General features: G+C 27.7%; 4 protein-coding genes across 4 annotated transcripts; 2 read left to right on the top strand and 2 right to left on the bottom strand.

Annotated features, from left to right (window-relative positions):
• Positions 1-212: 212 nt before the first annotated feature.
• On the top strand, positions 213-6,698 carry Phum_PHUM390850 (uncharacterized protein; the record flags this gene model as incomplete). The annotated part of the gene is made up of 18 exons (XM_002428523.1): positions 213-299; positions 629-789; positions 1,019-1,380; positions 1,471-1,695; positions 1,768-2,004; positions 2,174-2,532; positions 2,639-2,902; positions 3,041-3,250; positions 4,061-4,165; positions 4,283-4,631; positions 4,715-4,850; positions 4,924-5,082; positions 5,156-5,490; positions 5,570-5,802; positions 5,891-6,062; positions 6,139-6,236; positions 6,330-6,534; positions 6,619-6,698. 18 exons carry the CDS (start codon positions 213-215, stop codon positions 6,696-6,698), a joined length of 3,777 nt encoding a protein of 1,258 aa, XP_002428568.1.
• A 705-nt stretch (positions 6,699-7,403) lies between these two features.
• Phum_PHUM390860 (uncharacterized protein) lies at positions 7,404-10,539 on the bottom strand (the record flags this gene model as incomplete). Its single annotated transcript, XM_002428524.1, has 8 exons — positions 7,404-7,614; positions 7,697-7,952; positions 8,843-8,998; positions 9,094-9,339; positions 9,403-9,733; positions 9,808-10,061; positions 10,139-10,325; positions 10,402-10,539. 8 exons carry the CDS (start codon positions 10,537-10,539, stop codon positions 7,404-7,406), a joined length of 1,779 nt encoding a protein of 592 aa, XP_002428569.1.
• A 1,093-nt stretch (positions 10,540-11,632) lies between these two features.
• Phum_PHUM390870 (Flotillin-2, putative) lies at positions 11,633-13,410 on the bottom strand (the record flags this gene model as incomplete). The annotated part of the gene is made up of 3 exons (XM_002428525.1): positions 11,633-11,655; positions 12,072-12,995; positions 13,065-13,410. 3 exons carry the CDS (start codon positions 13,408-13,410, stop codon positions 11,633-11,635), a joined length of 1,293 nt encoding a protein of 430 aa, XP_002428570.1.
• Positions 13,411-13,892: 482 nt separating this feature from the next.
• Positions 13,893-14,728, top strand: Phum_PHUM390880 (Mesoderm development candidate, putative; the record flags this gene model as incomplete). The annotated part of the gene is made up of 3 exons (XM_002428526.1): positions 13,893-14,042; positions 14,223-14,458; positions 14,572-14,728. 3 exons carry the CDS (start codon positions 13,893-13,895, stop codon positions 14,726-14,728), a joined length of 543 nt encoding a protein of 180 aa, XP_002428571.1.
• Between the last annotated feature and the right edge of the window lie 599 nt (positions 14,729-15,327).

A 15,327-nucleotide genomic window follows, 5' to 3' on the forward strand; every position in this document is an offset into this window, starting at 1 on the left:
CTTAAAATCGTTTATGTATTTAAAAAGTTTTATGAAATTATGTTGGCCAATAGATCATACTTTACCAACAGAAAAATTTTAACGACCGCTAAGAAGTACCAACTTATTCAGATTAATAACGAGGATAATCAGAGAATTAAGCTAACTCTAAATAATATATCTGTAAATAAAAATTTAGATTTCTTTTTTTTTCTTTCTTTTTTTTTTTTATTATGAACAACGCAAGTTCAATAGGAATTTCGGGGCAAAAAATATTTTCGAATGTAAAATACTTTGTGACTGGAGTTTTGCCTGAAAATGTAAGAATTTTTTAATTTTTTTTTTTCTAAAACCGGCGTATAAAAGTAAATTAATATTATTTACTTTCTTATAATTGTTAATGAACAAAAATTCTTTTAACAAATGTCTAAATAAAATTTTAAACTGCTAAATTTCTTTTAATTGTCAAGATTTTATTTTATTTTTTCTAAATTAATAAAAAAATTTTCTTTAAATTTTAAATCACTTGTACACACAACTGAATATTTTACATAAAGTTTAATTTGTGGGAAATTATTTATTTTTTTATTGTAAATTTTTATTATTGCATTTTTTTTTTTTTAAGGTAAAAAAAATACTTAACGATGAGGGAGCTGAAAAAATCAATTTTTTTTCTGATATGGTGACTCATTGTATTGTTGGTGACAATCCGAGAGAAAATGATATATCTGATGCAAAAGACTTATATGAAGTTCCGACTGTTACTCCTACCTGGGTACTACTTTCTGTGTTTTGTAATAAAGTGCTTCCGTATCCTTTTGTCGTTTTTTATTTAATATGAAATTGTCAGCTCTTAATAGTATATCAAAAATGAATTTACATTATTTTAATACTTTACATTTAAAAATTATTTATTGATGCATTACAATAAAAAAAAAAAAAAAATTGTAATGAAATTGTTTGTTTAAAACAAAAGTAATCAATTTATTCTGTTTTATGACTTTAAAAAAAAAAAAATTTCCTTAATTAATAACATTAGTACAAAAGGGTTTGTATATGAACCAAACCAAATATTTAGTAATGTAATAATGACAGCTAGCCAAGTTACTTGTGCTGATTTTAAAGCAATCTGGGCAATGATTACTTTTTATGGAGGAAAATTTAAAAGCTCTTTAGATCAAACATGTACACATTTAATTTGTGGTAAACCAGTGGGTAAAAAATATGAATTTGCCATCAATCACAAAAATATTAAAATCGTAACTCCAGATTGGGTTGGAGAAAGTATTAAAATTGGCACCCAAGCTGAAGAAGAGTTTTTTCATCCTAAATATTTGTTGTCTAAAACTCGAGGCAACTCACCTCCTTCAACGAGTGATTTATCAACAGCTCAAATTCTTGGTAAAAATTTTTTTAAGTGCATTTTATTTTTATAATTTTCTCATTTGATTTTAAATTTAATTAAAACATTTTTAACTTTAGGCTTTGCAGATGATATAGCTCCTTCAACAGTAATTCCTGAGGCACCATCTTCAGTGTCATCAACACAAGCCTTATTAGAAAAACTTAAACAGAGGATGCCATGGAATAGACCACCTTCATCTATTGCATCTCCTTCTGCTAATCAAATGCCTTTTCCTCAGTCATCATTAGGTGTTATGCCCCAAAATAAAATTAATCCTATGCCACAAAATCAAGTGCTCTCACCATTACAAGGTTTGATATATACCAATTAAATTTTGATCGAATGAAAATAATTATAATGAAGCATTTTATATTTTTTTGTAGCTTTACCTCCTCCAAATAATCAACCAAATTCAAATCTTCAACCTACTCAACCTCTAGAAAGAATGCCTTTAGATCCACAAAATAGAACAGGTCAACAAGGACCTCTTTGGAGACCGAATACTATCCAAACTGTAAGACCTCAATATACTTTAATACAAAGAGATGGCTCTGTAGTTCAAACTGCTAATTGGCCGCAATATCATTTGCAACAGCAAAGGCCACAACAATTAAATCCAGGTTCGTTTAAAACTTTTTAAATATTATTTATCTAAAAAGTTAATTGTAATTTTCAAAACTTTATGTAAAACCTAAAAATAAGAATTTTTCAAATTATGATTAATTTAAAAAATTTTTACATTTGAAATGACAATTTAATTTACTATGCAAAATTATTTAAAATTCTCAGCTCAACAGCCTAATCATAATATACAACAACAACAACAACAATGTCCTTTACCTCAACAAAATGCAACTCAGCATCAACAGCCAAATCAACAAATACAGCAGGGACCTGTTTTACAAAACACTCAAATGCAAAGTCCTCCTCAAGGGTCTAATGCAAATACTATTCAAACTCATAATGCAGGCCAACGGCACATTACTTGGACCCAACAGCCGCAATTACAAGGTCCACCCAAACAAGTTATTCAACTTGATCCTCAAACTCATGCTCAGCTTAGCCAAATGGATCCACACCAAAGAAATTTGTTTCTACAAAAGATACAAAGGCAACGACAAATTATATTGCAACAAAGGCAATTACAAGTAAATAAATAAACTTTACATTCAGAGACTTACGGATGATAATAAAGCATAGTAAATAAAGAGTAAAAATACTACTGTAGAATTTTCGTAATTATAATAGTTACAGCAGCAGCAACAGCAACAGCAACAACAACAACAACGCCCTACTAGTCAAGGCGGAAAATTAGGTAATCAGCCTCAACCTTCTTCTATATCAGGCCCGCAACAGCCCAATCATCAACAGCCTAATATTCAACAACCGCCCCAGCATTCCTCTGGGATTCCTATAAGACAACAACAAATAATTATAAGGGGCGTAATGCCTCCAGGCTTAACTCCGCAACAACAAGCTGTTTGGCTTCATCAGCAGCAGTTTATAAGACAGCAACAGGTATTAAAACGTTTTTTTTTTTTTTTTTAACCAAGATTTTCGTTTTTATTAGAAATTTTTTAAAATTAATGTTTGAGTAAATTACTGCATTCATAAATTTTTTAAAAAAATGTTTAAATATAGATTTTAGTACATCAGCAGCCAAATCAAATTAGACATCCAGGAAATGCACCTCAATCTCGTGTTGTACAGCAACAAACGGCAACTTCAACGTGGATTCCACAGGCAGAAAATCAACAGCAGCAATTGCAATTACAAAGGCAGCAGCAAATGAGAATACAGCAATTGCAAATACAGAAGCAACAACAAATTGTTGTTCAGAGAGCGGCCGTTCCGCAACAATTTCAGGTAAAAAAAATCCTCTTTAAAACAGAACACTATTGCTTGCTGTTGTTGTTCTCTAAACGATTATTATTACTTGCAATTTATCTATAATATATTTATTTACAAATGCTTTATTAGCTTTATTAATGCTTTTTCTTTGATAATAACTCTAAGAGTGATTTTTAAAAGTAGTAATTTTAAATAATTTTTAATTTTAGTCATCCACCGCGATAAATCTTCCTGCTCAAAATATTTCTCATACAATTCATCCGGAAGAAGGTTCGATGCAAAATCAAACCGGGGTAAGAGTTATTTTTTTTATAAATTCAGAGGTGTTTGTTTGGTTATGTTTCAAATGTATAAATTTGCAATTTAGAATTTTCAATTTAAATATTTTGGGATTATTTTAAATGTTTTTTCGAATGAGGGTTTTTTTTTTTAATATAATTATATTATTTCTATAAGTTAACAAAATCGCAGTAAGTCGGAATTTTAGTCGCTTAGTAAATTAAATTAATAAATCCCCTGAAACGGTACTAAAAATTTTACCATCTTTTTAATTCATCTTTTTTTGCAAACAGATAGGTATTTTTTTTTTTTCAATTTATTTGAATTTAGCTGCTAAATATTTGTTTCTAAAGATTTTTAGTTTATTAGTAAAACAATTAAATAGGGATATTTTAAAATAATTTTTGCCAACTTTTGAAAATATTTTTTTAAAAATGTATATTTTCAAATTTAATTTTCAAAATTTTTTAAAGATTCAAAAAAAAAAAAAAAATTTTTCACTTAATATCTGTAACAAAATTGTTTTAATAATGGTGATGGGTACAGGGATCTGTTGGTGGAGGGCTCCTAGTAAACAACAGAACAAAAACAGCACTTGCTAATATGCTTAGCAATCGCTTACAAACCGGTCATCTTTCACCTCAAACTCAGGTAAATTATGTCTAAATTACATTCTATCGCAAAAAAAAAAAAAAAAATAAGTATTCATTTTATATATAAAGTTTTTATTTACTCTATGATTACACTTGATAATTTAATTTTCTCAAGGGTCCGAATCAACCCGATGGATCGGCAGCAGGTCAATTGAGATTAATGTCGGCGCAGCAAAGAACTCCTCAACCTCCTCCACCTCCACCACCCTCACAGCCGTCTGCTCAGTTAACGGAATCTCAAGCAAATATTTACGTGCAGCAAAGAAGAGGAGTTGGAAATATCGAAACGTTGGCTGCAAATGCTCGACCGAATGCAGCCGTTAGAGATATTTCACCGTCGACAGGAAGTCCTGCCACTGTGCCAAAATCTCCCGCCAGAACTCAATTACCACTTTCTGCATCCACTACAAGTCCGGGCGGATCTCAGAAAACTCAATTTTTTGCTCATAATCCTAACTTAAGAAGTGAGTAACTATCTTTATTTATTATTTTTACGAATTAAAAAAAAAAAAAAAAAAAACAATTTTCTAATAACTTTTTTATTTAGTTCCTCAAGAAAAATATTTTCTGGGTTGTGTGTTTTACATAGTGGAATACGATCAATCGGAAGATATTGATGTATCCGTTTGGGAAGAAATAATTCGTGATCGTGGCGGAGAAATTGAGTCCATTTACAGCCATAGGTATGTTACCTTTAATTTTTGTAACGTTTCTCGCGGTTTCTTAACCTTAAAGGTTATTCTTTCTCAATTACAGAGTCACCCATGTATTATGTGAAACACAAAAACACGGTATTGTCCAGCAAGCTTTAAGAGACGGTAAAAGGTGCATAACGGCTTTTTGGTTGAATGACGTCGTTTTGAGAGGTTCTCTCAGCGTTCCATGGTTGGCTTTACATTTTCCAGTTCCTTTCGGGTTCGTTACGATAACTTTTACTGTAAACAATTTACCCATTAAATTTTTAACTTAATTTTAAAATAATTTTTAGAAGGGAAAAACCATTGAGTAAATATCAAATGACGTTAACCGGTTTTGAGGATAAAAACGAAAGAGAAAGAGTGGCCACCATGATACGTATTGCCGGAGGACAGTACCGTAATTATTTATCGCCGTTAACTCATGTAGTCGTATGCCGAAAAGCAGATGGTCCAAAGTACAAAAAAGCTAAAGAAACGAATAAAATAACAGTCAACGTTCAATGGCTGAACGAAATACTTTTTGGTCATTATTCGTGCATTCAACAACCGGAAGTTCATAAATATCAACAGTTTAATTTGTCTGCTTGTTTTAGAGTAGACTATTCCCTGATTCCACATCTTATGGGTATTTTAAAAATTTTCTTTTCTTTTCTTCAAAACCTGAAAAAAAAAAAATCTAAAAAAATGTATTATCTCATTAAAAGGATCATGGAAGCTACCCATCAATGTAACCTCGGAAGCATACAACGCCGTGAAAAATTCTCCACCACCCCATCGGAAAATAAAAAGGCCAAGATTGGAGCCTACCATTGAAGAACGTCTCGAATTGGAAAACAAAATACTGGAATCCGTTCACGTGACTTGTCTGGAAAATATGTCAAAGCCGAATCGGCCCAACATTATGGTTACCGGAGACAAGAATTTCGAAATAACAAAGGTTAATTAATGAAAAATTTTAAATTTATGAGTTAAACTTTTATTAAAAAATTAATTATTGAAAAAAAAAAAAAAAAAAACAATTTTAGAAAGTCAAAGAAATGGGTTATTTGTTGACAAACAATGCCACGAACGTAACTCATTTGGTTGTGTGTGGAAAACCTTTGAGAACGATAAAAATGCTCAAAGGTTTGGTTGCGGCCAAATACATAGTTTCCGATACCTGGCTCATTGATAGTTGCAGTCAAAACAAATTGTTGAGTGAGTTTTTGTTTTTTGAAAGTTGTTTTCGTCAAGTTTTTAAAAGTTGTTTTAATTTTATCGTTTTTTTTTTTAGGCGAATCTAGTTATGCTATTCAACAAGCGGATTTCGACGGTTTCAAATGTAACATACCGAAAATTTTGTCTTCTCCCGATAGAAATTACTTGTTTAAGGTTACTATCATTATTTAAACAATCAAATATAGTTTTTTATCGAATCTTGCATAAGAGCCAAATACCAAATTTATTTTACTCATGTTTATTTAGGATAAAATATTTTACATGACGCCAAACGTCGAACCAAGTCGGAAAGCATTGACGGAATTGATATCGCTTTGTAGCGGTCAGGTTGAAAAGCAAAGACGGTCCGTCAAAGCCATCCAGGAATTGAATAAAGTAACACAAACCTATATCGTAATATCTTGTTACAATGATTTAGCACTTATTGCCGACGTATTCAGAGCCAAAATAGGTAAATTGTTAACGTATTGCCGTACCTTTTCATTCAGAAAAATGATTTATTATCATTATTATTATTATTACTTTTTAATTGCAGAATTTTACAGTACGGAATTTATAATGAGAGCCATAGCAACTCAATCTATAGACTATACGACTTCCGCGTATCGATATTAAAAAAAAAAAAGAAGTTGATGGTTTATCATCATCATCATTATTCACAATCAAATTTGTTTTTTTTTTTTTAAAATTAATTATTTGCCTTGAGTAAGGGACCACTTTAAAAAAATTTGTTAATTCTAATTCTAATAATAATAATAATTAATTAAATTTTTTAAGACTAAAAAAAAAAACGTTATTAAGGTTTGTTATGTTTCTCAATAAGATCTGTGCATTTATATATTTAAAAAAATGATTAGAATGTTAATATATATCGAAAATTTTTGACGATTAATATTTTGTATTAATTATTTTTTTCTGCCTTTAAAATCTACGGTGATGGAACCTATATTAAAAAAAAAATATGCGGGATTCAAGGATCGGTATATAGGTACAAATAAAATATCCACATATTTTTTTCATAGGACATACCCTGGCTTTTTTTTTTTTATTATATAAATTATCGAAGAAAAAGTTATACAAAAAATTTTAAAACGCGAACAAAATTTTCCTTTTTTTTTGGCAAACATTCATAAATATATATAATCACAATTATTATACTTAATTAAAAAAAAAAAATTGATTTTAATGCAGTTTAAAATTTGGTCACAAGTTTTCTCATCCTCTACATTCATTTTAATAATAATATTTTTCTATCGATTCGAATAGAAATTGTTAAAAAAAAATTAATATCAAATATTTTTAATATATATTATAAAAATGCTATGATTTACATGATAATAATGCTTTTTCAATATTTAAACATTCTAAAACGGCTGCACCAACGGAACTTCTTCTTGTTAACATACTCGTCGATAACGTCCATTTATTTGATTTCGAATAATACGTTTCAACAGAATTTAATGAAGAACTTCCATCGTTACCACCCAAAGCATATAAACAACCATTGATGTGAACGACTTCATGTGTTGATCTAATTTAAAAAAAAAAAAATAACAAATATTACAAGATGGACGTTCGTGTTCTTTGTCGTATGCTCTATGTAACTAAATAACCTTCGATTTTGCATGGGTGATATAGGTTCCCAAATATTTCGTCTTAAGTTTAATCGTTCTCCCGAAGCCATGCACATGGTTCCATCATTACCTCCTATGCAGTAAAGCATGCCATCCATTGCAGTAACGCCACAGGATGATCTTCTTGAACTCATTGATGGCACCGAACTCCAGGAACTTGTTCTGGGATCCCATCGTTCCACTGTGGCTTGATAATTGGAAGAATCAAAACCTCCAACTGCATATATGCAGTTTTCTGCCATCACAAAAAAAAAAATATTTTACAACCGAGAGTCTTTAATGTGCAAATAATGTATTTAGTAATGTTTTATTTTTTTAAACAAAATTTATTATGATTATGTAAGTGTTGTGATTACTATAAACTAATATATATATGAATATATAATGCATGCAAAATGTTTTAAAATTCTAGAAAAAAAAAGAAGGTACTAAAATCCTAACTAAAATTAGTAATAGATTTGAACATCCTATTTCGAATTATAAAAACATTTTAAAAAACATTAAAAAAGTAAAAAATTAATTAAAAAATTTTCTAATTGAATTCTTTTCAACTATTTTTATTTATTTTTTTGGTTAATAAATTGTTAAGTTTTTGCAGTAAGCATAAAAAATAATTTTTTTTTATTTTTTCCAAAGGTTAATAATTTGAATTTTAAGCATTTAATTGTTACTTAACACAGCAAAAGCTCAAAAAAAAAAAAAAAAAAAAATTTAATATCATTTTGTTTATTAATAAATTTATTAATTAATCTAATGTGAAGCTGCTTTGCAAAAATTTATTAAATAATTAATTGATGTGTTAATAATTACGAGAGAAAAATAATTCAACTACATAAAATTCCATGTATATTATTTAATTCTTTTTAATATCATTATTATTAAATATATTAATAACATTAATAAAAAAAATTATTTTATTTTAAATTGACTTGCCTTATTTAATAATAACAAAAAAAAGAAAATTTAAATAGATATTTAATTAGTTTTTTTTGTACTTTCTGAAAATACAAAAATATTTTTTATTGTGATTTAGAAAAAAACTGTTGGTCAGATGTGAAAAGCAACTTCATTTTCCTCTAATAACTATTATTTAATCAATTACCTAAGTGTAATTTTAATGCCTACCAACTACAGCTATCCTACAATATCGTCTTTTTGTATTCATGGCGGGACATGAACTCCATATTCCAGTTAAAGGATCATACCTCTCCATAGAACTTAAACAAGAAGCTCCATCATAACCACCACAAACATAAATTAATCCATCGTGACTGCAAATTCCTTTTTATAAAGTACAGTGAAAAAAATTTTTTGGTTATTTTTTTTTAGTAACTCTTAAGTAAAAATTTATACGTTTGGTAATTTTTTCTACGAACCTAAACAACTGCGTTTAGTACCCATTGGAGTTATTGCCGTCCATTTGTTAATTTGGTATTCGTAGATTTCAGCAGTTGCTAAATCTGATGCTCCATCGTAGCCTCCAACCACATAAAGTAAATTACCCAAACCTGTGACTCCACTTCTGGATCTTCGGTAAAGCATTGGTGCTATTGGATTCCAACTTTCCGTTCTTGGATTAAATACTTCACATTCACTATGTATAGCAAATAGGCTTCCACCACCTTGACGAAAAAAAATTTAAAAAAATCTGCATATCAAATATTTTGATATTATTTCATACTCACCGACAGCAAACAAATAAGGTTTGAGTCCTTCAGGTTTTCGAAGAATCGTTCTTTCGCTGGCAAATGCAGATCTTTGTTCAGGTGAAAGATGGTATCTCATGGCTTCCAACAAAAGTTCTTTACATTCAGAATTTTCTCGAATTAAAATTTCTGAATCTACGTGTGATAAAAGAAAATTTCTTGACATCAAAGGAAGTCGAACGTGTTTCATGAGTTCTGATATATATTTTTCTCTTGAACTCAAATCGTGTCGTACCCAACTTAAAACGGCTAAAAAAACTTTTTCTTCGGATGTTATATTCAGCTGAGTATTCGATATGAGATCTTTTATCTGAAAAAAAAAAAAAATACATGGATTAGATTATTATCGTACTCTTTCGATTCGATTCGGTACGAAAAATTTACTTCGTTAAATGGCAGTAACATGAATTCTTCTGTTGACACGACATCTTGAAAATGATGAAGAGCAAATCTCTGTGATTGTTTCAATAATTCCTTACAAGAATGTGCATCAGCAAAACTTTTAATTCCCAAACAATTGGTAGGATGTAGTTGTCTCATTAAAAATTTACAACAAGCTTCTCTAACCGACAGCATTTGTAATATGCTTGAGGCTGGTAGTAAAACTTGAACATTTTCTTCTGTGATTGTTACTTGACCTGAAAAAAAAAATTTTTTTAAATTAAAAAAATCTCCATTTAAATTTTAAAAAACATAATTATAAAAAAATTGATACCCGTGTAAGAAAAATCAACTAATATTTTCAAAGCGGATGCATCAATGTCTTGAATTGTAATTTCAGTTTTTAATTTTTCTGCTAAATCATCATTGAACATTGCATGAAAATAAGGACTTGCAGACGATAAGACTACTTTATGAGCCGGTAATAAATTTTCTCCAGTTCTTAAAACAACATCGCATAACTGAAAAAAAAAATAATAATAATAATAATAATAATTTAAAGTTCATTTAAACAAAAAAAAATTAATTATTTTTCACCTGATTATTTTTTCTCATTCTATTAATGGCTGCTAGTGATACTGAACAATGATCTGGACTGCAGTGAAAAAATGATGATTTACGTTCAGAATTTTGTATTGAATTTGATGAAATAATCATTCCGGTTGAATCACTCATAATAATCTCAACACAAAATAAACCGTTAACACTAAAAAAACTGTAAATTAATTGAAAATGTTTCATTAGATTCCAATTAATACAATTTTTCCCTTTTTTTGATTAACATTAATTCAAAATCACACATGAAAATTTTTTCCTTTTTTTTTTTTTTTTTAATTAAAGTAATAATATAAAAACAACCAACTACCACCACCACCACTACTACTACTACTACTACAACTAAAGCTTTACAAAATTATAATTATTTATTTATTTTTCTTAAGAAAACAATATTAAATGAGTAAACGTTTATAATAAGGTCATTTTGACATTTAGGCCTAAATCGAAGAAGGGTTTTTTTTTTTTTTACCCAAAATTTTACAATAATTTTACTACAATATTTTAAATTTTTCATTGTACAAATAGATAATAAACTTTCAATACATAAATTTATTAAGTAATAATGTATTAATTTGACATGTAACAATAAATAAACAAATACATAATTTAAATATTCAAGTACTTACTTTTTATTTATTTATTTTAAATTAAGTTTTAATTCTGCATTTTACTTTAAATTTTAATAAATTTTTTTTGTTCATTATTAACTTTGAATTATTATTATTTTTTTGTAAATTTAAAGCCATACGAACACATTTGATAAATTTCTTAAATGAAAATTTAATGAAATTAAGGCGTAAAGCACGAATATAATATAAACGTTTTTACCCAATTATAATACATTTTAATGTTGATGATGATGATTATTACGTGTCACAATAAATTAAAATGCATATTTTAAATTAATTAAAATTATTTTTTTTTTTTTTTACTTATTTCATTTGAATCCATATGAACGCTATACTTTTTCCAATTAGAATTGTCATCAGCAGCAGCAGCAGTCAGTCAACAACAGATGCGCTGTGGAAAAAAAAAAAAAAAAGAAAATTGTGTATCAAGCTAGTAATCGAACTACGCATGCTAAAATTTTCTTTTATACAAATTATTAAAGTCGATTTATTCAAAAAAATGTTTATCCGGCTTAGTTCTTCATATTATACAACATTTATAAAACTAGGAGGTTAAAAGAAAAATTTTGAAATGATATTTATCAGGTCGTTTTGAACCTCCTTACTGTAAATAAACAATGATTAAAATACCTCCTCATAACCTTTAATTATATTTTAATATCATCTCGTGATGTCAATTATATTACATAATTTTATTAATAATTGTTTTTCAAATAACTGAAAATAAAAATAAAAAAAATATTAAAAATACATGATCAAATTAACAAAATTAATTAGTAAAAGTTACTTATATGTTTATATTTACCCTTTTTTATTATGTATAACTAATAATAAATAATTTTTTTTTTTTTTGGGGGGGGGTTTAAGTTATTTAATAAATCTCTTTGTGAAATGAATTTGTTTTATTATTAATTCGACTCTAAAATGAAATTATATAAATAAAAAAAAATCAACTCAAAATGTTTTTTTTTTTTTTTTAACTCTTAGTCTCATTAAATTTAACGTCATTATTTTTTTTACTAGCATTAAGTCTTGATTGCAAGACATTTATGACATCAATTCCGGCAATGGTTCTCAAAGAAGGTGGGATTTTTCCAAATAGAGCATTTACATTGTCTAGAAATTCATTTGTTCGTCCCAAATAAAGAATTTCATCTATTTTCGAGAGGGGTGCGGAAATTGTTGATGCAATTAATGGTAAACTATTTGTTATAAGAGCTAGTTTAGCAGCTGCATTGTAATTAGTAAAAACTTTAGCCTTTTTTAACATTCCATTAGCTTCGGCTCCACCAATTTTACTAACTTTAAAAGCCTCGGCGTTACCTAACAATTTTATTTTTTCCGCCGAAGCGCTGGCTTCTGCTATTTTTTCAATTTTTTTTCCCTCCGAAATTGTTTCCAGCTCGAAGGCTTCTGCTTCCGCGGGTAACCTTATTAAACTCGTTAATTCTAATTCTTTACGTATAACTTCATTTTTTTCAACTTCAATTAATTTCTTTCTTTCTACGATTGTTACTTTTACTTCAGCTTCTTTTATTTTCTGTTGTAAAATATTTGTTTGAAGTTCGTAGGCTAAAGCAACTCCAGCTTGTGCAGTTTGAATTTCTTTTTCAAATTCTGATACTTGCAAATTATACATATTTTCATTTTTTCCTATTTTGGAATCTGTCATATATTTAAAATTCTTTGCTTCTCTTTCTGCTTCTGCTTCTTTAATTCCCGCATCTCTATTTGCTTCTGCCACGCCAATATTTGCATCTCTTTTTACAATGGCCGTTTGAGCTTTTCCCAATGCAGATAAGTATCCAACTTTATCACTTATATCTCTTATCGTGAACGAAATAATTTCAATTCCCATTCTTCCAACATCTGGAGACGCAACATCTCTCACAAGAGATGCAAATTTATCTCGATCGCGATATACTTCTTCTACGGTCAATGTTCCTAAAGTACATACATTGTCAATTCTTCTACCTTATAAAAGTTTTAATAATTTTAATTTTTTTTGATTACCTAAAATTGACCGCAAATGACCTTCGAGTGTACTACGAATGGCAAATTCTATTTCTTCAATATCGTACCCTAGAAATTGTTCGCAAGCGATTTTAAGAAGTTCTTTGTCTTTTATTACTTTACACTGAGCCGTGGCACTAACAGTAAGAGGAACACCTAAAGAAGTTTCTACATCTTCGCAATAAGGAAGTAAAGTCATCAGCTCAAGTGAAATTTTTTGAACGTTTGTCACACAAGCGCACACGCAAGCCCATCCACCAATATAAAATGATTTTTTTTTTCGCGAACAGCAACCTCCAGACACGACTAAAACGTATCGTGGATTGGTAACATGCACTTGTCCCATTCGCAAACGTAATGTAGACAAAAATAAATAATTTTTTTTGTTTTATAAGGAGAAAAAAAAACTTAATTATAGTATCTAAAAATTTCGATTTTAATTATTATTATTATTATTATACAACTTAATTTTATTTGGAGATGATTTGATATTGGTGATGTTGCAAACTGTTACTGTCTTTTATTAAAAAAAAAAAAAAAAAAAGAATTAATTAATTGCATTATAAAATCAAAGATACCACTATTCTATCAATCTCTAAGCAAAAAAATTTGAATTAAAGATATCCCACCAGTTTTGATACATCATGTTTTTTTCTTTTTTTTAAATAAAACATTTGTTGTTTAATTTTATTTAAATTAATAAAATTGAGCGTAAACTCAAAAACCGATTCACTTTGAAAAGCGTAAACAATTTTTTCTGGGCCCTAAATTATTTTGGCCAATAAAGTGCATTATTAAAATTGACTTTGCTTGTACGGTATATTTAAAATGAAAATACTTTGTCAGTGTATATTAATACTCTTTTTACATAATGTTACGGGAAAAAAATTTAAAGAGGACGAAAAACCAAAATGGGCTAAAAAAGATATTAGAGATTACAATGATGCTGACTTAGAGAGATTGCTGGACCAGTGGGAGGTTAGTTAAATAATTTAGTTATGTCAAAGCATGTAAATGTAATTTTTGTATATTTTTTGAATGACTGAAGTCAAAAAATATTTTATTGATATTATAACTTTTTGATTATTCTTTTAAGTTTGTATTTTATAAACTTTTTATTAATATTGTAAAACTTTTTTTTTTTTTTTTTTACTTTAGGAAGGGGAAGAACCCTTAGAACCAGATGAATTACCTGAACATTTACGACCACAGCCCAGCATTGATTTCAGTAAATTAGATACAAGTAATCCTGAAAATTTATTAAAACTAACAAAAAAAGGAAAAACTTTAATGATGTTTGTTTCAACAACAGAAGATTTAAGTAAAGATGAATCAGAAAAAGTTACCAAATTGTGGCAGACTAGTTTATGGAACAATCATATTCAAGTTGAAAGGTATTTTTTATTTTACAAACTTCGCAAATAATTTTTTTATCATTCATAATTATTCTTAAGTTTTTGTTTAATAATTTTTGTTTATTATTTAGATATCTCATTGATGATAATAGAGCTATATTCATGTTTAAAGATGGATCACTAGCTTGGGAAGCCAAAAATTTTCTGATTGAGCAAGAAAGTTGTAAAGAAGTAACTATTGAAAATAAGTCTTACCCTGGAAAACACATTAAAAAAGAAAGCCAAAAACTTGAAAAAGAAGAATTATGATAGATGATTTTAAAAATAGTATATTCCAATTTTATACTCAACTATATAGGCATTTATATAATAAAATAATTTCAATTTTTTTTATAATTGAAAATTATGCAATGTATAAGAGAATCTTAAACTCGATCAATTAGTATTTTTGTACTATTTTCGATTGTGTTTCAAACAGGTTTATAAGTATATTTTTTTTTTTTTTTTTTTTGCTAGAAAGAATGAATGAATTATATTTAAAAAATTTTTTTAATTAAAATTATTTTTATATGATTAATTTATAAAAATTATTATCATTATATACCTGAAATTATTATTCTTAAAACTTTTTTTATTATTTGCAGTCGAAACATTTTTTGTAAAAAAATTATAGAATTATAAATAAAATGTAATCGAATTTACCTTATTTAATTATATTTTTTTAAAAAATAAAAATAAATTTACAACTTTTTTTTCTAATTCTTTTTTTTTTTTAAGGATAATTCAAATTAAGCAATTAAGAGAGCTATAAAATTACTTAAAAAAACAAAGAATAAGTTTCATTAGTAATAAAATGATAATTTGTTATTAATAATAATTAAAAATTATAAAAAAGTTTATTTAAAAAA

Source organism: Pediculus humanus, genomic scaffold (genome assembly GCF_000006295.1).
Source record: "Pediculus humanus corporis 1103172107869 genomic scaffold, whole genome shotgun sequence".
In the NCBI taxonomy this organism is placed as follows: domain Eukaryota; kingdom Metazoa; phylum Arthropoda; class Insecta; order Psocodea; family Pediculidae; genus Pediculus; species Pediculus humanus.